This window comes from Manis javanica, chromosome 1, assembly GCF_040802235.1.
Source record: "Manis javanica isolate MJ-LG chromosome 1, MJ_LKY, whole genome shotgun sequence".
NCBI lineage: Eukaryota > Metazoa > Chordata > Mammalia > Pholidota > Manidae > Manis > Manis javanica.
In genome coordinates this window covers 137,598,544-137,623,376 of record NC_133156.1, presented here as the reverse complement: position 1 = coordinate 137,623,376, position 24,833 = coordinate 137,598,544, and the positions used below count along the sequence as shown (strand labels likewise).

The window sequence follows — 24,833 nt, the reverse complement described above, 5'->3', positions numbered from 1 at the left end:
TGCTAAACCTGACACCAGGAAAGAAAACTTTTTCTTTAAAAATAAAGGACATATATGAAGAATTTTAGAGTGGTTTTCATTGAAAAGGATTAAAATATGAAATAGAGACTGAGATACTACATTTGCTATTGGTGTCAGAAAAAGAAAAGACACATTAAAATGTCAATATGTGGAAATTCTCGGTGGTCATAAAAAGGGTGAACCAGCCCTTTATAACTGGAGATAGAAATTACTGGAAGTTAAAATTGCAGTTTTCCTGGTGGAGGGGGGTCTCCTCCATTCTCCTTGGCCGCCAGTCTGTCAGTGGTGGTGGGCTACACTGAGCAAGTCTGTGGCTTGAAGCCCATGATGGCCTGTCAGGCCACTAATAAGCAGCAAAAATATCTCAACTGCTAAGAAATTTTTCCCCTGTGCTTTGTTTTAATTCTGTCTTGAGGGTTCTAAATTAGTTGTGGTGATAAGACATGTTAGTTTCCTGCATCTGTGGAGGAGAGGAATGGTTCAGAAGTGATCTTAGCTGCTTGCATTTGCCAAGCTGGTTGTGGTTCACTTACTAGCTTTATTGACTGAAAAAGCAGGTGATTCATATAAAGTCATGTTTGAATGCTGCAACCAGGGCTTTCGAAAGGACCACTGGTTAAGTGCAAATAAATTATGATGTGAATGCACAGCAGACACTAAAAGCATATTAGACTATTGATGAGAATGAATAATACATGTTTTCTGATAGCGTTTGCTTCATGTGGCAGGATATTTTAAACAGGAAAAAAAATCGCACACTTGTGCAAGGTCTGCATTCAACCAACCTTTATATTTAAAGACAAGCTTAACTGTCATCCTCCACTTTTATAGCAGGACCATCAATTCAGAGCTTTATTGTTAAACTTGGAGAATCGATTAGGACATCTAGTTGAAAAGTTGGTTTCTACAAGTTGCACCTAATCTAAAGAAAAGTATCTTGTCAAAATGATTGTACTGGTTTCTGCATTCTCGTCTTTAATTATGTGATGGCTCCTAGTGCCATAGGATTGCCATCATGAATGATCCCTGGAACTTGGCCATTTAATGGAATAGAAACTTCGGTTATAATTTAGCATACTTATTTCTACTGCTAAGTGAAAGTTACATATAACAATTTGTAGTCAAGGTTATATTAACTCTTTCATCTTGTAAGTGTGTAATTTGAAAATAGCATTTTTCAGCGTGTCATGAATCTGCCATGTTTTTCAAGTACCTTTAGTGCATTAACGACCATAAAACATGATCTTTGCTCTGGGACCATCAGATACATGTTTTATAAATCTGAAGAAAGGCTGTAAGTCAGTGTTTAAGTGTGACTACATCTATTTTACTACTAGAACTCCCAATAGAATTCAACAGAATATAAAAGGTCTTAGCAATGACAGTACAGATAAATAACCAAAGATGGATGGCTTATCCAAAGAACGAGACTAGATTGCATAATGAGGACAAAGTAAGGGTAGTAAAGGAATTGTTAAGAATTAAGGTCCTTTTTATATTTACATTGAGAATACATGTCTAAGACCAACTGTACATTCCCGTTATCTCTTACACCCTTTTCTTAAGCAATGAGTCTATTTACTTTATGTTTGCACATCAGATTGTTTCACAGTAAGGCCTCTCCAGGTTTAGTGGTCACTATGTTAATTCTTTACCATTTTAGTTTGATGAAATGTCTGTCCTTCTCTTTCCAGTACTTGAGAAATCCTAAGTGTTGTAATATGAACCAGACTGATAAACGATAAGACAAATGACTGGACAAATAAAGACCTAAAGTACAGAGGTAAATGACTGTTTCAGAGACACATGACTTAACTTTGACTTAACTTTCTGAGTCCTCCAGAGCCTTGCCTTATCAGTCATTTCTCCCTCTTCTACTTTGTTTTTGTTCTTTGTCTTACCCCATCTTCCCATATGTATGTACAGTTCTTTTGCAAGTTTTCGCCTTGCCTTTTGACTTCACTTTACTGGCACTGTTTCATGCTGACCGAGATCTCACCTGGTTCCTCATACGTGCATCTAGAGCCCTGCCAAGGAGGACGTGACTTCACACACTCATGCCTAAATCACCCCAGGGTCAGTAATTGACAGCTCATAACCTGGTCACATTGCACAATTTCTGTTCTTATCTTTCTTAACCTTTTTTGCAGTAGCATATAAATCCTTTAAGCTGCTTCCTAAAATTCTCCTATTGATTTCTGAGGCCTATATATATATTTTTTGTTTCTAGCTCTTTAAGAGCTGGTTTTCTGCTTTTTTGCCACCTATATACAAGCATTCTATCAGGCCACCTTTATAGATTTCTCTTCTGTCATCCCTCCCTCCAGGTAAATGAGTCCTTACTTACCTCCTAAATAAATGTAAATGGAGTGTTCTTATAATCTTGACTGGACCCTTACTGTTTGTTTGTACTGACATACTTTCCACTTCACCACCTTCATTTATAGACAGCTTGGCCATCTTTCAAGGCAGTTTATCATGATGGCTAAGAGACCTCATTCAAGAGACCGAAGGCCTGGGTTCACACCACATCTCCAGATGACTAGTTGTATAATCTTGGGCAAGTTGTTTACCTCCAACATGCCTTAGTTTCCTTGTGGTAAAGTGGAGAATAGTAATAATTCTGTCCTTATAAGATTGATGAGACAGTTAACTGGTTAATGCACATAAAGATTAAGTAGTAAGACAGTCCTAAGTAGAGTAAATACTATGTGTTATAGACATTTGATATTTCTACCTTCTTGAATTCCACCTTCTCTCTAAAACTCTACTGATTCAACATTGTCTTCTGAGAAAACTCTTTTTCACTCTCTTCTGGCACTTAATTTACTCTCATTTTAATAGTCTCTGTATGTCCCATCCCTCCTGCTGAACTCAAGTAGGCCTTTTGTGCACGTGTGTCCCCTGTCCTGGCTTATACATTTCCCATCTCAAAAATGGTCTTTTCCCACCAAGATCAAGTTTATTTAATGTCTTAAATTTAGTTTTAATTTCTTAAATTTAGTTAAGTTCAGTAATTTCTGAGAATCTGAAGTTCTTGAGGCCATACTGCATGTTAGGTTTGATAAGAAATGCCCAGAAAACATGGAGGACCCTTCTGTAGGGCCAGTCTGGACTTCATGAAGGAGAATAATGGAGGGGTCACTGGTGATTAATCTCTGGTACTGGAGGACTTTCTGACTTTGTAGATCCAACTCATCTTTATCACTTCAGGAAAATTGGTTAGTAGAAGTGTGTGTGTCTATTTTTTTCCAAGTATTTCTTGAACATTTTTATGGTACATTTTTACAATACTGAACGTTTTTGTTGTAATGAGGGAGTAAAGTGTCTTTCATGTTTTCTCTACAGTTTTACTGATGTGTTAAATAGGTTTGCCTTTGAAACTTAGACGTGGGTTGAGAGTTCTTACTATATAGCTCCTTCTCCCCAATGGATGTGTCCCATCCCTTAAATGTTGGTGATGTTACAGTTGCTGAGTAGCTTTGATTGAATCCGACACTGAGAACAAACACTCCAAAGTGGAAATTATCATCAGACATTGATAAAACTTGATAGCAGATCATTGTGACAAAGCACATCCGGGTAGGAATACCAAAAATACACATAGGCTACATTATCTTGACTTCATTTTCTGTTGTAGAATAAAAGTTTTGACCATCTAAATAAAGAAAAGGGCTAGTCATTTGTTGAAAACAGGAATTGTTGGACATAACCAAATATTTTAATTCCTTCCTTCTTAGTGAAAACAGTTTCTGAGTTTGTTGTGCTTCATTCTTCGTAAATTCTTCCCTTAAGGTAAAGTTTTTTCCCTTTATCTTATCCCAACATTTGCTTTAGCTAGGTTTGACCAGTAACCCGGATTCTTTTGGCCTGAGTAATTATAAACCCACCTTAATCTGGTGATGAGTTAATCTACAAATGCCACTCATGAGTCAGTTTATGTTACCTTAAAAAAATCAATAATGGATTGCCTTGTACAGTAGTCCCCCTTTATCCGTGGTTTCATTTTCCGAGGTTTCAGTTACCTATGGTAAACCTTCGTCCAGAAGCAGATGACCTCCTTCTGACCTATTGTCAGAGGGTCAGTAGTAGCCCTAGTGCTATGTCCTAATGCCCATGTCATTCACCTCATCACTTGGGCATTTGATCATCTCACATCATAACAAGAAGGATGAGTATAACACAATACGTTATTTTGAGGGAGAAACGATACTCACATAACTTATTACAGTGTATTGTTATAATCATTCTATTTTGTTATTAGTTATTAATCTCTTAGAAATTTATAAATTATCCTCTATTATAGGTATGTATATATAGGAAAAAACATTATATATTTAGGGTTGGTACTGTCTGGTTTCAGGTATCCACTGGGGGTCTTGGAACATAATTCCTTGGATATGGGAGTTACTACTGTGTATAAACCTGTTCACTTTGCAGCTCTGAATTCACGGTGATAGTTGCTTGTTCAGCGATACAGTTAATATGCTGCAGCCACATATTTAACTTGGTCAAGGAACACTGATTCATCCTCAATATCCTTGTGAGGCAGATATATTTTTTCCTGATTTTAAGATGGAAAAGGATCCAAAAGGAGACTATTTCTTATCTTGATCACACTGAGAAGCAGCAGTCAAACCAGAAATAACACTCTGGCCTCTGACACGTACTCTTGCATATTTGTGTTGGCTTTTGCCATAGACTTGGAGTCATCTTCTTCACTGTAATCCATTCTCCTGGTTCTTGATGAAATATTAATCCAGATTTGTATTTTCAAAATGGGAGCTTGGCAGTGGGTGGGACCTTTGTATGATTCAAACTGTCCTACATAAAAAGTGTCTAGATGTCAATTAGTGCAGAAACAGGAGATGAAAGTGGGATAGCATGTGAAGTTGTAAATATAGTAACTTCTGGATCATACGGAGAAATTCTATATTGTGTCAGAAATATATCTATGTTATTTTGCTTTATACTCCAGTTTGTGTATGCCAGTAGTTTTTATTGCCACAGAATCATGTGGTTCATTGACAGAGTAACAAAAATGTAAGAATAGGCTAACAAAAAATGGAATTGGGAGGTGTCATGGAGTATATGTAATTGTAGAAAGTATTCAGTGCATGTAATACCCATGGTTTTGGGGTAATTAAAGCCTGGAAACTGTGTTATTATGCAAGGTTGCATTCTCTGAAGAGGGGTAATGTTATAATTGGGGCTTGAATCTTTCATCCAAAGACTTGAGCATCACTAACTAATGGATATAACCAACAAAATGCTACTAAAATGAGGATTCAACAATCATAAGTTATCATCTGCATATTAATACCTCTCAAATCAGGTGTGTGGCCTGTAGATAATATTTGATTATCAGTAATTCTTTATTTGGATGACCCAGGTCTCTAGAGGGATACTTTTAGGATGCTTGATGGCACGCTGCTTCCTGGACCTGCCTCAAAGGACTGAAATCTTGAAGTTGGTGATGACAGTACTAGTGTTTCTCCTTCTCAAAACACCTTTTGATCCAACATTTTTCCCTTTTTTCCCCTCACATATACCCAACCAGACTATTTAGTGTTTTTTTACTTAAAGACTAAAGAAAGGAAACAGTAAATACTAGCTCCCAGAAACCTCACATTTCACTGGAAAGCCACAACAGTTTCCACAATGGCTAAAGTATTCATGAGACTGTCCAGGTACATGGACTGTGCCTTCCTATGTTTTAAAACACTGGCGGTTTTCTTGACTGAAACCAAAGGCAGTAGGACTGAGCCATGTGTTTTCATTTGCAAGCAGCCATAAGAATTTAAGAACCTGTCTCAAACGGTGGTATGTCCTAGTTTTGTTTTGTGTAGTTTTTCCATTACAATGAATGTAGAAATGAATTATCCCTTGATTTTGAAACAAAGCAAATTCATGAAAAATTTCTTAGATAAATCTAATCAAGGTCTTAACATATAAGAGAATCCATGAAAAGATACAGGCCTTCATGAACAAACTGACAATTTTTTTTTCTTAAAAGAAATGTACCGTATTTTCTGGGCCCAAATAAAACACAAAACAAAAAAAATGGTTTCTCCCAAAGTAAGTGGTAAATTTGATTCATGATAATTGCGCTTATGTGTTAATAAGCTCTTTAGACTTACTGAAGGAAGGAAAGAAAGAGGAGTGAGTTCACAGCTAAAACCTTCATCCTTGACAAAATTTAGACCGTTTTTGTGATACTGGACAATCTTAACATTTATTCTCAGGAATTTAATCCACTTTCTTTGTAAGAGTCAAGATACTTTATCATTGTCTTTCCCATGAGAAGATCAACCTAGGTATATATAAAATTGCCCTGCGTGTTCTAAATATTGCTTGCCAACTCTTAGGGATGAAGGAGTCTCTGGTTTGGAACCTGAGAATTTTAGTTTTTATTGAGGAATAAGTGAAACTAGCCTCTATTTAAATAACTTTAAATAATTCCAACAAATAAATTTTATTACTTTTAAAATAAACTTAATTAGGCTAAGAAAGTAACCCAGTTTGGCAGGTGGCAAGGAGGTGGCTTCTGGCAGACAAAATACACTTTGTTGGGAGGCCCCACATGGCTAAGGCTCAATGTTAGTGTCCAGTGAAACAGCTCGATCTTGCTTTAGAAAAAAGGCAAGTTCTTCTTCATTTGCCTTGAGCATGTCTTTCTGAAGGATCTGCAAACACCATTCCCAACATTAACTAACTCTGGATGAGGTAGTGAAGATGGTAGTGGCAAGGAAATAATTTTCATATTGTGCAAGTTTAATTATGTTGATAAGTGTTTTTTTATAACAGGAAACAGATTGCTTAATTAGTCTTAGATTACTAACTACTGAATTTATATATTTAAATGATTCTCATGTGATACAGGGTGGAAAAAGGAAATTGTTTTGACTTCCCAGGCTTGGTAACCATTTTATGGCACTATCTTTTATCTAACTAAGAAGTTGCTGACTTTTTTTTTTAATGAGTGTTAGGCAGCTATATTGTTCTAGAAATTTGGACCTATGAACCCCTTCCACTTGATTTGTATACAACACTAAACCCAATGTCCTGTTAGTTTGGTAGAATGGTGATAGGTTGTCCACAGATGGACTTGAAGTGTATTTGAAATGATACTTGAAATACTGTTAGCATAAAGGAGCAAATGGTTAGCATTTGACTGTTTTTAGGAAGCACTCCTTTTCAAAGAGATTGGGTACAGGGCAAATGTTGCCAAGCAGGACCACTGGGGTTGGTAGATAACCCATCAGAAGTAAAGGGGAAACAACTGAACATCTATAAACACAATACTGTGAAACAGATTTGCATGAGCAAAGCTAATGAAACTTAATTTTTCGGACAGTCACACCTTTATCTGAGATGTCTTCAGAGATCAGTTACACCCCCACACATTATTTACAGAGCTGACACATTATTTTGAAAACGATTCTTTAATGTAATTGAAAATAACTTTAAAAAACTCCTTTTTGATGACTGGTTGTGCTTTTACAAATTTTTATTTCTCATTTTGAACAGGTTTCACATTAAGTTGAAATTATGTACAGAGAAATCCAATCATAGAAATGAACCAACTGGTTGTCAGCGTAATCTTCAGGGTGCAAGTGGTGTATGTTTTTATGATAATCATCAGCAAGAGTATAGAACCTAATTGATCGTCTTCGACTGTTTGGGCTGCTGTAACAAAGTACCATAGACTGGGTGGCTAATGAGCAATGGAAACTTACTTCTCACAGTTCTGGAGGGTGGAATTCTGAGATCAGGATGCCTGCAGGATTCGGTTCTGGTGAAGGCCCTTTCTGGGTAGCAGGCTGCCCAGCTGTTACTGTGCTCTCATGGTGGAAGGGGCGAAGAGCCCTAAGAGTCCCTTTTATAAGGGCACTAATCCCATTCTGAGGCTCCACCCTCATGACCTAATCAGCTCCCAAGGGCCCCACTGCCTGATACCATCACCTTGAGGGGTTAAGTTTCAGCTTGTGAATTTTAGGGGGACACAAATATTTGGACCAGAGCATTGATCATTTTTCTCACACATAGTATTTTGTGTGCTGCCATGAACATTCATAGAAAAAATGTATGTTTGTATATATATATATATATTATATATACAGATATATAATATATATATATATATTTTTTTCCTCAGGAAGAGAATGAATTTTCATATCCATTTTACTGAAGAGCAAATTTGAGACCCAGAGTGGAAGGTGATTTGCTCAGAGTCTTAGAGCAAATTTCTGACAGCTGAGACTAGCACCAGCACCTGCCATTTAAACTTCATACTGAATCCTAGCTAGGTGGCTTGTTTTTGACACATCTTAAAAGATTTTATAGTTTAACTTTACTAAGTGATGTTTTGTCCTCTTCACTTAATGAAAGACTAAATTTTAATTCATTAGGCTATGTTGATTGGTTAAAGGCAAGAAAAAATTTTTTAGTGCATATTAGGATGTCTGGATGAGTTGATTTTATTAGAGTTGGCAAGGATGGTGGTGGTTTAATGAAATTTCATGATAATTCAGTTTGTACAGAGGTGATTTTGGCCTTGTGTGTCCTGAGGATTGCGTGTGTTAAAATAACAACTTCTATGATTTGAAGGGCTAAGTAAGAAACATCTTCCATTGTTACCTTACAGACTTCCTGGAGTGAAAGGAACAAAGAATTGGAAGAATTTTATAGAGGAGACTATCTCCAACTATTAAGAGTATCTTGATTACAACGTAACATTTCAACTTTTTTTTGTCCTTATTTTCCTAAAGAAAATTTTTATGTAAAGCGTAAGCTCTCAATATTAAGGGTCTATTTTTTTTTTCTATAATGACAACGTATAGGGTCACTTTTTTTCTTTATAGATTATATATACATAGTATTCAACTTGATACATGAACATTGTCTTATAAACGATTTCCTTTTGTAAGAGAAGAAATACTTATCAGCTCTGAGACTCAAGAGAATCTTCCAAATATTTGCTTTGGAGAAAGATTATAACCTAATTTTTAGATCACTTATTACTTTACTTCATCAGTCATCATCTTACCTAGCCTGCCTAGCTAGGAAGTCGGTTTTTTTATGTGCCTTCCTAGGCTTGACGTTGTTAAAGAAACACCTTTAGAAGTTTCATGAAAGTTCACACACACTGTCATTCATTAGAGAAAGTCATAGTAAACAAAAGTTGTGTCAGAAATGAGTGGTAGTGTCTGCTAAGATCAGGGCTTATTATGTCAGTCTCCGGAGGTGGTGGGTGTATATTTCCTGGATGAAAACTCTTGAGTTCCCTGACGGAGGGGCAGGCCAATGAGCCCTGGGCTGGCGGGCTCCGTGACCACCACTGACCTTTCATTCTCTCCTAGCCTCCCTCCTGTTTCCCCACTACCCATCCCGTGTTGCTTTGATCAACTAACAGTGCTAGAATGGAACTTTACTCTCTTCACCAAAAAGCAGATGCTTAATTCCTCTAGAATATTTGTTTATAGTTAGGGAGATAAATTAACTAGGTAGTGGCTTGGCTTTATAGGGTGGAGGGGACAGTATGTCACAGGACAGGTGTGGGAGATTTAAAACACTGTTCCTTAAAAATACTAAGCGATGTGGTACTTTATGAAAGAAATTCATCTGTGAAAAGGTGAAGAACACAAGGCATTGCCTGCCCTCTAATACCTAATGTTTAATTTCTTAGCTGAGATAAGGTGTAGATCAAGGGTTTTTTGCCTTTCACATACATAATATGAAGCAGTAAATGAGTTCTAACTCAAGAATTTGGGTTCTTTTTTCATCCTGATGACTGAAAGGGAATTTTTCCTTGTTTTCCTTGAACCAAGTGATGCAGAGGAAGTGGGAAGATGAAGTATTTCTTCGGTGATCCCTCCAGTATCAGCTCAGATTGGGAGGAAATAGATCTGATGACAAATCTCCAATTTTTACTTCTGTCTGGAAAATGATTTCTTGGTATAATAGACTGTTAAATATATTTAGACTCATAACTTCTTGAGAGTCTTATGTACATAAAACATTCAAATCAAAGACATAGACTTATTTTAGTATCGGCAGTATGGAGACAGCATGGTGACAAATAATAACTGAATGAACTTCTTTTCCACATTTTCCTGGTCAGGAAGAGCATGCTTGGAACTTAACATACCAAAATTCTTCTTGATGGCACTTTAAAATATTTTTAAAATACTTCTAATTACAATGCTTCTAATGTTCGATTCTAAAACTTGTGTGTGGAAACTGCTCTGTTATTCTATTGGGGTTTACAAGCATAGAATTATCTAAGAATGGCAAAGTTAAATGATGGGGAAAGAAACTAACATTTATTGCAGGCCCATGAAATGTCAAATGTTACTGAAGCCTCACATTAATTTTTCCTAAGTTTGAATTTCTTATTATGCAGGAAATGAAAGGAAAATGAAGTTAAGTAACTTGCGCAAGGATTCAGGGCACGTGTATTGTAGGTACGGGGTTTGTATCAACATCGTATGAGTCTGTGATGACGCAGTGTGCAAAGACTCCATGAAATAATTGTCCAGTGTTTTCCAGATGAAACACAGTGAAGTTCCTCTCTCTGTTGCTGTTGACTGTTATTTTCTATGTTAATTTGAAGCCATAGGTCTACAGTTTTGGCCCTTGTGACCATAGAAATCTCTTCTAATTTTAATGGACAACTCCCGAGGTTGCCTTCCTTTGAGATGTTGTGACTAATGGATCAACTTGAGTGTCTGGTCCTTTTATCAGCACAGAGTTTACTTCATTGCATCAGCATTGGCCTGAGCCGCCTTACCGATCCTCTCAAAGGTTAGTGAGTGTCCTGAGTGTCCCAAATGTGGACAAATGCAAAGGAAGTCTTAGCTCTTCTACAGCAGTTTAGATTTAGGTTTAAGTGGCTTCCAGGGTGGATTACTAGTTGATGTGTTCTTTTTTTTTTTAACTTAGAAGTTCCAACTTCCGACTTCTATCCCAACTGATTTCTTTCAAATCAGAAGTAATAGAAATAAGAGAAATAATTAAAATATATGCCCCCTATTCTCCTTACTTCTTAATGATCTTGATACTACGCTGGCAAATGGGGCAAAGAGTCGTTTAGGGGCGGAAACCTAATTTCTGAATTTCTTCATTATCTTGTCAACATCTTGAGTTCTGAGTCACCACAGATCTGCTCCAACCTTTCTTGTGACCAGCGGTGGAGGTTGGCCTGGGGCGGGTCGCATTCCGGAGTTGAGAGCTGTGTCCAGTTGCCAGCTTCTTAGTGGAGTTCTGGTAGACCTCCATCCAAGATTGTGCTTTCCTGCCTTATCTCATTTTGTTGGACTTGGCCTTTTGCTTCTAGTACTGCTCCACGGACTCAACTATTTAGAATTTCCATATGGGTGAAAGGACAATGCTACTGGAATGCTTACTAGCTCATGAGACTATTGAGAAGATGAAATAAAATAACTTCTATGTTTAGGATTAGGATTGTGCCCGACACCCAGGAAACACTATATTTTAAATTGCAATTTTAATAAATGTCTGGGTATAGGCAAGGTTTTCACCCATTTCATCTTGGGAAATGACCAGACTACCTTGCCTTTCCAGATTTGTAGTGGATTCACTAAGCCTTCCTCTGATGCTTCACTGTATAACTAATGTAAGAAAATTAACAAAAAGTAGGGGTGTTTATTAACTTTGTGTTGGAAGTACAGACAGGAATGGAGACAGACCTTCTTATATACAGCTAGATTGCATAGGCATTCATTTTGTATCCAGAAGTGGATCTCAGCTGAGCTTAAAACAGAGTAGAAAGTGGCCCCGCTAACTGTGCTCAGAAAACCAATTTTAGTAATGTAGGTTTTAGGTTTGTAAACCAACAGGACTTTAAGCCTTTGGGGATAGCTATATAGAATTTCATGCTGTGCATATCAGAAAGTGGCTTGCTTTCCTATATTATTTCACAAGTGCCCACTACATTTACACTTTGCCTTCTGTTATGTCCTAAGTTAGTGTATGGGTTCCTATTACAAAACTGGAGAAGATCCTAAGGCAGGTGTGTCAGGTTTTTTTCTCTCAGCTTTAACCTAATGAACACAAAGTATATCTTGAAATATCAAAGCTGAAGTTATTTGGACATACACTATTCATGCATATGGCTAATTAAAAATTCAATGAAAGAGTTACAAACTACAATTTAAAATACCGTTCCAAAAATAGAAATACCATTTGACCCAGGAATTCCACTCCTAGGAATTTACCCTAAGAATGCAGGAGCCCAGTTGAAAAAGACATATGCACCCCTATGTTTACTGCAGCACTATTTACAATAGCCAAGATATGGAAGCAACCTAAGTGTCCATCAGTAGATGAATGGATAAAGAAGATGTAGTACATATACACAATGGAATATTATTCAGCCATAAGAAGAAAATAAATCCTACCATTTGCAACAACATGGATGGAGCTAGAGGGTATTATGCTCAGTGAAATAAGTCGGGTGGAGAAAGGCAAGTACCAAATGATTTCCCTCATCTGTGGAGCATAAGAACAAAGCAAAAACTAAAGGAACAGAACAGCAGCAGACCCATAGAACCCAAGAATGGACTAACAGTTACCAAAGGGAAAGGGACTAGGGAGGGTGGGTGGGAAGGGAGGGAGAAGGGGCACAAGGGGCATTACGATTAGCACAGGGGGCAGGGGGGCATGGGGAAGGCAGTATAGCACAGAGAAGACAAATAGTGACTCTATATAGCATCTTACTATGCTGATGGACAATGACTGTAATGGGGAATGTGGTGGGGACTTGATAATGGGGGGAATCTAGTAACCACAATGTCCATTTGATTTTATATTAATGATATCAAAAAAATTACTGGTCCAGTTTATATCTTTATATTTTCATTGATTGCTTTGTTGATTGCTTATAGGATTAAAGTACATTTAATTGTATTTGTATTGTATATGTTTGCTACCACTTCTGAGGGAACAATAACCGAAAATTAAGTCAAGTAGAGCCTATTGGATGTCTAAAGTGGGTTATGACCAAAAGCCACTCTGTTTTTAGATGTGATATGTAAGAGAAATTCTTTCTTTGATAACATAATAGGTCTTCCTTGAGAATAGAACAGTGTTTTAGTCATCTTTCAGTCAATTGATTGCCTTTCTCTTCCCCCCAACGATTTAAAAGCATTCGAGATAGGAAATTAACATACAGAGTGGTGAGACAGATTTTGATTGAAGATTAGCACTGTCCTACCCAACACCTGGCTTTTAAATAAGATAGAATGTAGATGACTTCACTGTCATGAATCATGATTCCAAGGAGTGTAAATTTTATATTCTGAATGTATGATACTTAAAAAAAAAAAGATGACTGGTTGAAGAGTACTTCATAATTCTTCCAAGGTTGCCCTAACCTTAGAATGGATCCAGGTCAGGTGGTCTCAACCTGTGCTTTATAACTTCCGCTGGGTCCAGGGCAAGGCTCTCTCTCTTACTGAACTTTACTTCTTTGTGGGGACTAAAGAGATTATTGACATGTGATTCTTCCATGCTTCATCAAGGACAGCAACTGATTTTTTATGTAAAGAGTAACGTTTCAGTGGGTTGTAACTGATACATGATGCCTTAACAATGCATCTGAAGAAAAAAACAATGCAGTGCCTATTTAATTCTGGCAGTGGTTCTGGACTGAACTTATTATTTATAAATTTATAATTTATAATTTATTTGAATGAATGCCTTGGTACCAGAGGAGAAAAATTCAAGATTCAAATACAGTCACAGTCTCTAATGCCAGATCCAGAGTATCAGCATCCCGGAAGTTGGAGACTTTGAATGACAAAGGCTGTGTGAATGACCACTGAAGGGGCACATCTAGTTTGAATTCTGATCAGAAAATTGGTAATGAGGAGGGAAACTTGGTGTTACTTTGAAGCTATTTCTTGTGAGCCAAAAACACCTTGAAGAGCAGTAAATACAAGTTTGACAGATCTAAGTAACTAAACTAGAGACTCTGCTTTTCATTTCTTAGGCAATGATTTTCCTTCAACTGGTCCTACTTAATAACAAGATGGACTAACTCCTATTTGCCTTTGGTCTTTGAAGACATGTGTGCTTATGTGAACATAGTATGAATAACGGAGTTTGAACGGAGTTTGGAGATTCTTTTTCTAGAAATCTGTGATTTGTGCTTTATTACAGTTGTAACATTTCTCTGGCAAGTATTTTGAAATGACAAAGCCTTTTAGTAGCTGTACTATTAATCTAAGATGGCTGCCATTTGTCCACAGTGTTCAGTTCTTGGTGTTTGGATTGGACCCCAGAGCAGATAAGAAGCAAATACTGCTCCATTTCCCTTCATGACCGACAAGCTTAGTCTAATCAGTGAGTCTTTGATCCCAGCTCATTATTTGACTTGCTGCAATTTTAACAGAGCTCTTTACTTTTTAACTAATTCAGTTTATTTTTTTATTTTCATTGTGACAAAATACACGTACATAAAGTTTACCCTGTTATCCATTTGAAAGTGTACAGTAAATAGTGTTCTGAACTCTTTACTTTGTAAAACAGAAGCCTTTTTCGGTTTTCTTTCTTGACAAGTGTCTCCTTTATTTGGGCTGCTGTAACAAATTACCAGAGAATGAATGAGTGGCTTCTAAGTAACACACATTTATTTTTGCCGGTTCTGACTGCTGGGAAGGTGCAGATCCAGGTGTAGGCAGGTCTGGGGTGTGGTGAGGACCTGCTGCCTGACTGGTGGAGGGCTGACTTGTCCCTGTGCCCCCACACGGGGATGGGGACCAGCTTGCTCTGTGGGGTCTCATAGAGCGCGCTGACCCAGTCCCGGAGGGCCCCACCCCAAATGCCATCACACTGTGGGGTTAGGATCTCAGCCTGGCTGTTTGGGGGCACACGAGACATGCCCTCCAGAGCCCCAAGTAACCCTCCTTGTGCTGTGTTGTGTTGTTGCAGAACTCCAAGATGGGAGGCAAGCTGAGCAAGAAGAAGAAGGGCTACAATGTGAACGATGAGAAGGCCAAGGACAAAGACAAGAAGGCCGAGGGCGCCGGCACGGAAGAGGAGGGAACCCCGAAGGAGAACGAGACTCAGGCGGCCGCGGAGCCCACCGAGGTGAAGGATGGCAAGGAGGAGAAGCCTGCGAAGGACGCCCAGGACGCGGCCAACAAGCCCGAAGACAAGGAGGGCGAGAAGGACGCGGCCGCGGCCAAGGAAGAGGCCCCGAAGGCGGAGCCCGAGCCCACGGAGGGCGCCGCTGACACCAAGCCGGAGCCCCCGCAGGCCGCGGCCCCCGAGCCGGCTGTGGGCGACGCCCCCAAGGCTGCAGAGTCCGAGGCGCCCCCTGCGCCCAAGGCCGACGACGAGGGCAAGGAGGGCGGGGAACCCACAAAGACTGAGGCCCCCGCCGCCGCCGCCGCCGCCGCCGCGCCGGAGACGACGGGTGACGGGGCCCCGGCGTCAGACTCAAAACCCAGCAGTGCCGAGGCGGCCCCGTCCTGCAAGGAGCCCCCGGCCGCCACGGAAGCCCCCAGTTCCACGGCCAAGGCCGCGGCCCCTGCAGCCCCCGTAGACGAGGTCAAAGCCGCCGAGGTCCCGGCCGCCGAGCAAACCGTGGCCGTGAAGGAGTAGCAAGGACAGCAGTGGAAAAGATGCGCTCACAGCCTGTCTCTCTGTCTCTCTGTCTCTCTCTCTCCTATACTAACTTGTTTCAAATTGGAAGTCATGATATGTATTGCCCAAGGAAAGAAAAAAAGGATGTCCCATCGAGGGAGGGAGGGAGGGGGTGGGGAGAATCCAAATAGTATTTTTGTGGGGAAATATCTAATATACCTTCAGTCAACTTTACCAATCAGTCCTGGAGTTTAGAGGTCAATGTCTGAAAGTACAGTACATCTTCCGTACCCGAACTGCTGTTCCATGCACTCCGCCGCTCAGACCCGGGTGTCCTGTCTTCTGCAAGGGGGAGTCGGAAGTGATGCGTTTGATTCCGCCCACAGGGCCTGTGCCAAGGCAATCAGATCCTTATGAGAGCAGTATTTTCTGTGTCTTCTTTTAATTTACAGCCTTTCTTATTTTGATATTTTTTTAATGTGGATGAATGCCAACTTTCAGACAGCCCACTTAGCCTGTCCACAGGTATCTCGGTACCAATATTCCATTCTTACCTTCCCAGGTATTTTTGGGAGTAACAAACATTCTCTCGCCCTCCTTAGCCTCCCTAGATTTCTCATGACGAGTTAATGCATGTCCGTGGTTGGGTGCACCTGTAGTTCTGTTTATTGGTCAGTGGAAATGAAAAAAAAAAAGTCTGCGTTCATTGCAGTTCCAGTTTCTCTCCCATTCTGTGTCTCAGACACCAACACACCACTCATTGGAAAATGGAAAATAAAAATAAAAAAAAAGTACAATGGATGCATTGAAATTATATGTAATTGTATAAATGGTGCAACAGTAATAAAGTTAAACAATTAAAAAGAAGTAATATTAGACTTGGTTTTCTTTTATCGCCCCTTCCTCCTTGGTAATTAGCTCAGTCGAGAACCTCTTTCTGGATGTATTTGGATAGAAGTATAAAGTAGTGCCCCCAACTTTTGTGAACATCATCTGTTCAAAAAATTAGCTTGATCAGTGTCAATGAATTGTCTTGGAAAGGCTAGACTGAATACTTCCTATGTCTATGGATATGCACCCTACAAAAATGGGGTGTGATTAATTTAAAAAAACATATTTTTCATGAATCACAGAAAAGGACAAGAAGTAGAGTTGGATCTTAAAGGCTGGGAAGAAAAGAGTTAAAGGAACATGTGCATGTAAGTTGTGAAACCATTGGTGACTATGTTATTTTTATCACTTTCTCATGTTCATGATAGAGCCTGGAAAGGTGCCCCACGTGTTGAGCAGGCAATCAGTAGCAGCAGTGTGAAAGCAAATACAGAACTGGACTTAGAGTGACTGGACTCCTGTCCTGGTTTTGCCATTAATGACTTGCATGGCTTTTTAGTCACTTCTAACCTCCAGGCGTCTCTCCGTGTAAGAGGGCAAAGGCTTTGTGATCTCTGAGGGGAAGACCCCTTCACTTCTGAACTATTCAGTGGCTCATGCCTATGCCTGGTGGTAGTTTCATAGGATGGAGAGGTATGGCCAACAGATATGATGTTACCTCAACCCCCGGATTTCTTCCCCAAAGCTTGCTCAGGTTCCATATATTCTGTGGAGGGTGGGAAGATGGTGGAGAATTATGTAATCTGTGACTTTTGTGGAGTTGCCAGGCATGCACATCAATTATTCAATATAAGAAAATAAGGAATTGTCTCTTAGAACTCTTGGTAGTCATTTGGGTCTTTTCCAATTCGATATTAGGAACCAAATCTCAAATATAAAATACTTAAAAGTGAACTTAACCCTAGCCACTACAAAGATTTCTCATGATTCAATCAGTTAAATGGCAGGCTTTTGGAGGGAGTGGGATTGGGTGGTAATCACCCAGAGTGATAAATACGATTTCATACTCTAGGACATTTTCTATAGACTTTGTGAAGGGCTTGTATACTGGAATGAATTCCCAAAGGGACATTAGCAATACAGTGAATGCCAACGAACCTGATTCTGTTCTTAGGAGTTACACTACACATGGTTAAGTAAAATGGGGGAAAGCCCTCTGCAATTACGTTCTGAGTGGTCTGCAGTCTGTACCACACCTAAGATGTTACCAGTGAGTAATACTGGGCAAGGAGAAGTGGTGAAACTGAATATTAGGCAAATGTTACCCCTGTTGGATTCAATTCATATGTATGATCACGTTTTGGCACTTTTGGTTCTTGTTTCTATAGTGAAATAAATTTGAATTCTTAATGCTTGAAAGCACAGTGTACACGAAATATGTAAACACACTAACCACCAGCAAGTGTTTTAGGTAAGAAAAACAGCCAAGGAATGTCCAGAATATTACCAGTGTGTTCTAGCATACAAAAAATAGTTTGGGGGTGTGGGTTGGTGGTAGTGGAGAGTTAAGATGCAGTGAACCACAGAAGACAATTTATATGGTTACTAAATTAAACACCATGCATTTCTTGCAGATAAATGTGCTTAGGGAAGTAACGTTACATATTCACTATATTTTCATCCCCTTTAAAAATTTCACTAAACTTTTGGTGACTAGAGCAACCCAATCAGCCTCCTGTATTAGCATTTATTATAAATCATTGTTTAGGAATAAATGAAACTAAGACATTTTTCTCAATTTATTTGCAGTTTGTGTTGGATAGGGTATAAGAGAATTAAGGCCTGAGCTGTTAATGTTTTTTTCTGACTATTAGAACTGTATTCAGATTATTAGAGTATCATAAATGTGATCACCAAAATATATAAATCAGAATTTTAACCATGGTTCATGACATCTAATTTTACCATAGCTAAGAAAAAGTGAAGATACAGTTTGAAATACTACAATCCTAAATGTAGATATTTTCAGCAGAAAAGGCTGTATGTATGGGAGTGATTGGCTCAGACAGGAAGGGAACAGTGTTGGGCAATGTTAATTTTAGATTAACCTAGATTGTTTCCTCCTTGTGAACGATCTAAAACGAAGGGAGGGCAATACACGGATTCTGCTTGACAGGCAGGTCAGCACTATTTGAGGACTCACCAGGTACTGGGCTCTTTAATTCACATGTATCTGACCTGTCCTCTATGAAGATAGAAGGGTTCCAGGGTCAAACACTGCAAGGAGGAAACTAACACAAATCACAATGAACTTGTCCAAGGTTACCAGCTTTGTGCCTCCGCCTTGAAGGTCCTATCTAGTAGCTGATACTGCCTCTGTGATGGGGATGGACCCACATCTTTGAGACTTGCTGTGTACCAGACATCCCAGAGAAGGCCTACCTGACCTTAGCCCTAAGAGAAGACCATCTACAGCCTGTCCCTGGCCACAAAGGCAGAGGTCACACATGGCCATGATCCAGAAATGCATTTGCCATTTTTAGGGTGTCTCCTTATTTTCAGTGGGGCCAAGACCCAGGTCCAGTATACGATATGGAATTCATTGTTAGCCCTCTGGTGCTGACAGGATCTAAACATTCTTCAGCTGCTTACATTGGGTGACTTTAGGTACCAGCAGCTACACAAAGTTTGTTGTTATAAAAGCACCCTGAAACCTCAATTTTCATTAAATGAAACACCATGTACACTGAAATAGGATCTTCATAGAAATACTCATGCAAGATACCAACGCCCATTGTCAGAGCTGGGTTTCGGGATACCCATCTTTTGTTGTCCCTTCACAGATAGAAGGCTGTGACATACAGCAAATTTTAGTTATTTCATTTATAGGGAAAAGTCTACTTAGAACATTGGTCATTTTGGCATTATCCAGCTCTTAGGGTTTTTGAGGTTTATCTCTGTTCTTTCGATTTTTATTTAGCTTTTCAAGAGTAACAATGTAGTCATGTTTTATCTTTTTTTAAGATGATTGGCTCACTTATGAAAACTGGATGGTTGGAAGGTAATTTTAGGACTATACCAGACAGCTGTACCCCTAACAGTTGGGGATTAATCAGATAAACTTTTATATGCATCCTTAGAAAAGAAGGCAAAATTCGCATGATTTATAACTGACACAGTTTTTGGTCTCCTGTGTAGTTAATGTGTTAAACATTTTGGCCAGGGACTGCTATTTGGCCAGGGTGTCAATATTTTTAATCCTCTCAGCTAATGGAAAAGTGAACCTTTCAAGAAGGTGTATTCTTCGATCTTTTTTAAAAAAGCTATTACTTATCATGAGCCCAAAGGCTTCATGCCTTGTTAATGATGGAAATTTTGTTAATATATGAAATCTTGAAGTCCAGGAACCATTCATTGGTTTAGTATATTTCTCCAAGTTTTTCTCAGTCTTCATTTTATTGAGATCAATTTTCCTTCTGCAGCTGTGGGCTCCCAGTCACATACATATTTAAGTAAGTTCCTAAAGGAATCATCTTTTTGAAAAAAAGCCATATTAAAAGAATACTTAGTGTGACTGTACACATTGAAACAAACAAACAAAAATAGCAATATCCTATCTGCCTCATCTCTACTTGGTCTTCATATTTTCCTAAGGTCCAAATGTCATACTTGTTTTCTTTGAAGCTGCTTTTATGCTTCCCCTGAATTTCCCTCTAAGTCCAGGAAAATTCACCTTTAATATCACTCATTTATAAATTAATTGGTCTTTGATAGTATATCCATTTCTTTTGACTTAATCCCTCAGGTCAATGTATTAAATGGTCAAATGACAAAATGATGGAGCCTTATGTATCATTTTAAGATCATTTAGAAAGCATTCATATTTGCTTTCTTTAGATATGTTTTTGCTTATATATGCCAGCATTCAAGAGAGTAAGAAGAGCAAAAGGGCTCTTAATAAAAATGCTGTTTGGGAGAATTCTCATCTTGAATATGATTTTACATATATTTCCCTAATTCTGAAGCAGAATTTCGGATAACAGAAACATAAACCTATTAGGCTACAGGCTCCCCTGATATTGTGGGCGTAGAAAAGCATTCTAAAGCCCAAAAAGAAATCCATTTTTTAAAACTTATGTAAATACTCTGATAAATTGTTAAAAATTGTCTTAAAGGCTGAGTTCCAGTCTCTAGAAAGAAAGCCTTTATTGAAAACCTCACTATCTCTTGGCTTTTTAAGCAATGAATTCATTCAAGTAGAAAATATGTTGGAATATGGACCAAAGATTCTTGCCCTGTACTTGAACGAATTAATCCTTAATGTCAATTGAATTGTATTTAAGAACCACACAGCCAGAAAGTTAGGCTCAAGATGTTGTTCCTCAAAGGAAGAAAGCATCATTTTTACCTTAAGGAAAATCTATTCACTTGTAAAATACACTTATGTTAACAGAAAGAACAGGGAAGAAAAATGAAAAAAGAAACCCCACCCCTATAAAGAAAGCAATCCTCTTAATGGAAGGGAAAGAGTACATTACTGACAGAGGCAGCCTCGTTTTGAGATTTGCCATGAAAAGAACGGGATGACATGGCTGATTAAGCAGGATGGGGAAATTTGATTTGACAGGTGAGCGCCATTAAAAGAACAGACTGGAAGGTCCTGTAGCAACAGTGAACCATTTCCATCCTACTCTGCCTCAACTCAGACATCTAAGAATAGAGCCGCCTCTCAGCCAGAACCACCCACTGCAGAGCACCGAAGTCTGACTAGTATGCAAATGCCCCGGAGGGTTCCTTTTCTTTCTTTATGGCTTTTTTTTTTTTTTTTTAAACTGAGGAGAATAGAGACTATATTTTACTTGCTATCCCTTCAGCTACTTTCTCCTGCAGTAGCTGGAAGTGCCTTGACATTCAGAGCAAATTTTACCTTTTCACAATAAAATACACACACACACACACACACACACACATGCATAAAATAGTAAAAAGAATAAAACCAAATATAACACAATTAGAAGACAAACTAATTAGGGCATATCAAAAAGGAGTCGCTTACATTTCTAATGCTAGTCAGAACTTCATGGTAACTTTTGCCTTTACTTTCTTCCTTATTCTGTTTCCTCTGCCTTTTCTTTCCCATCACATGTCCTACTTCTACTTTTTTTCTGGTCAGCTAATTAAGTTTTAAAGTGGTATGTCATTGTCTTTCCTTTCTCCTTGCCTCGCTCCCTTTCTTCCACTGATTCACACTGAGACAAATGATGGCACTGAACCAGAACTATAAAAAATTATGTACATCTTAAATGTGTAGCTCTTATACACACTTTAAGTGTACTGTTCATTCTGACTTTGTGTAACCCTTATTATGTGTTTGTTCAAGAAAAACAAATAAAATTTACTAGGAATGTACCTGCATTTGAGTCACCCCCCCCCACCCCATTTATCTTTAAGAATAACAAGGGGATTAAGGGAAGATAAGCTCAGGATGTAAGATAATTTGAAATGGTCCTTGATGTACAGTGCTTATGAAAAGAGGATCTTGGATGTTTTGCCACAAGAAGCTCTATTCCAGAAGGCAGGGCAGTGGTTCCTAAATCCCATACAATCTGGGTACATTGAATTTTCTTCATGGTGAAATTAAAACATTCCAGGCACCATGCCCTGCTTCTGGTTCAGTAGTTTTGGTAGGTGAGGGGATGGGGAAGATTTTCAAAAAGGCTTACTTTGCAAATCCATTGGGATAGTGCAATTTCTGCAAGATTTGCGGAGAGATGTCGGTTGGAATCTGGGCTTTGTGCATTATTTTCTGATCTTAAGTAAATTATTTAACATCTCTGAGGCTCACCTCACTGGGAAAAAGGGGAATGATAACAACAATACAGTTGCTGTGAATATTTTCAATAAGATGTGGAAGAACTGGGTCATGATATATACTCAATGAACCCCCCGCCTGGGCTTTGGTTCCTAAAAAGAGCTGGGGCCTGTCTGACTTATGTCATGTGTAAAGGAAAATCTAATGGGAGGGCATTTCTTAATGTTTCCTTGGAAACACAAAGGCAGTGACCAGGGAATCAAGACCCAAATTATCCAAAGGAGACAGCCTAATTTGTAGGCAAAAAATTACACACATAATGTATGGAAGCCATTTCTCAGGGGTGCGGTGGTGGGGAAGTCAAAATCCAAGATGGTTTTCATGAAATTATTCAAATTACATTACAGAGATAACTAAGGTGTGAATCAAGGAGGGAGAACAAACTGCCCTTCTTTAGGGTGGCCAGTGAAGTCATTGGAATCCCACATGATTGCTTTGTTGGCTCTTGACCTGGAGATAGATTTAACTTCTCAGAGCCTCAGTATGTTCACCTGGAAACTAAGGAATATGTGTGTGTGTCCTGGGGGCTTGTGGAGAGAATCAAAGGGTGGATTTAGCACAGTTGCCAATAAATACACACTCATTCAGTGGATGCACTACTGTAATGTGAACCTCCTTCTGTGACAAGTGAACAGACAAGACAGGCAATTTCATCCCTTCCCTACCTTGTTTTTCATGATCTTTTATAATAAGCTTAAAAATCATATTTTATAGATTAACTTTTTATCCATATATATATATATATATTTTTTCCACATCTCGCAGCTCTTCCAGAGTGTTCTTCTGTACGTCATTCATCCACTCACCAAATATTTATTAAGCAGCTACCATCTACCAGGCATTATATTCCTGAAAATGTGAGAACTATAATGATCATAAAAAGACAGAGCCCAGGACTCTCCCCTCAACTCTGGACACCAAAACACAGCTTTCCTCTTAACCACTCCCCTTGAATGTCCCACAAACACCTCAAAGGTGACACATAAGACAGGGAACTTCTGATTTTTCTCCCCAATCCTACTACTTCAGCCTTCTCTGGCTCAACTAATGGTAATCCCATCTTCCAGATGCTCACATCAAATGAGCAACTTCATCCTTGACTCCTCTTCTTCTCATACCCAATATCCCACATGTCAGCAAATTCTATTGACTCTACAAGAACTGCTGCAGTGGGAATCGACCCACTCTGGCCATCCTGACCAGGCCACCACAAATCTCTCATTCAGATTATTGCAAGAGCCTTCTCACCAATGGCTCTGCTTCCACAGTTACCCTCTGACACTCTTCTCAATGCAAGGGCCAGAAAAACCTTGCCAAAATGTGAGGTCATTTCACTACTCAGCTCCAAACCTTCAATTGGCTTTGCGTCACTCAGAGGAAAAGGCGACATCTTCACTAGACTGGACCAAGTGAAGGGAACAGTTATCCATGAGATCCTATAGGCAGTATCAGCTGCATAGTGTGCCTGTCCAGAATTTTTTAGGAATTTCAAGATGGTAAAAGCAGAGCATTAAGTGAGGTACAGGGCTTTTCTAAGTGTACTGTCCTGTGGGACCGCCCAGGCCACATGCCCACGAAGCTGGCCTTGCCTCCAGGTTTTGCTTGAAACCTCTCTTCTTCCTTTCCCTCTGTGACCTCTGACTTCGTCATCTTCCATTCACTTTGCTCAACCTGGCTGGCCTCTGGCTGTTCTAATATGAACCCCCGGGGTACCCTGCTTCCTTCTGGTATTTATGCTTGCTAGTCCCTCTGCCTGGATCTTCTCTGACCCCATCACCTATCTTACAATTTTGCTCAAATGTCCCATTCTCAGTGAAATCTTCCCTGATCACCCTATTTTAAATTGCAACCCACCAGCCATGATTTCAGGTAAATGGTCAGGAAGAGGAAAGTGTTTATTTGGGAAAAGTGGCATGACTCTGGGTGGGCAGGACCATATTATTGGTGAGAATCATCTTAGAACCACTGAAATTGTATGTGTGTGACCATTTTTGACTGTCTCAATTAATAAGGCCAATCCTATGTTTGCTAGCAACATAATTTATCTTCCTAATCATTTTTAAATACAATAATCTCTTGCATTTGGAAAAGAAGAGATGTAAGTGCTTGTCCTCATTCAAACATTATAGGTGAAAAACACACATGCATGAATCACAGATTGAAGCCAAACATTATTAATTTATGGAGATGTTGAATGGCATTGCCTCACTAAGCTTCCTATCACTGACTAGATCTATTGGATCACCAGTAAGGTTCATGTGCGATTGGGCAGTAACTAAGCAGATGGCCTTATTGTAATAGAAGTGTGGGTAAAAATAAAACTGGGCAAAGAATTCGTTCACTATGTAAGAACTTGTTCGTTATGCTTCAGAAGATTGGAGACTGGCGAGAATTAGGCTTGAGATGGATTAATGATTGTACATTGAGCATTGACCCCCCTATACTGAATTTTATTGTTGTTAACAACCATTTGATCAATAAATATGAGAGATACCCT

General features: G+C 39.1%; 1 protein-coding gene across 3 annotated transcripts in view; it reads left to right on the top strand.

Annotated features, from left to right (window-relative positions):
* Positions 1 to 16,500, top strand: part of BASP1 (brain abundant membrane attached signal protein 1) — a 53,322-nt gene extending 36,822 nt beyond the window's left edge. For all 3 annotated transcript variants that reach the window (XM_073237646.1, XM_017653565.3, XM_037025202.2), the window contains exon 2: positions 14,977 to 16,500. In XM_073237646.1, the coding sequence (XP_073093747.1) occupies positions 14,986 to 15,651 (666 nt within the window). In that variant the 5' untranslated portion in view covers positions 14,977 to 14,985 and the 3' untranslated portion in view covers positions 15,652 to 16,500. The remainder of the gene's footprint in view (positions 1 to 14,976) is intronic.
* Positions 16,501 to 24,833: the final 8,333 nt, after the last annotated feature.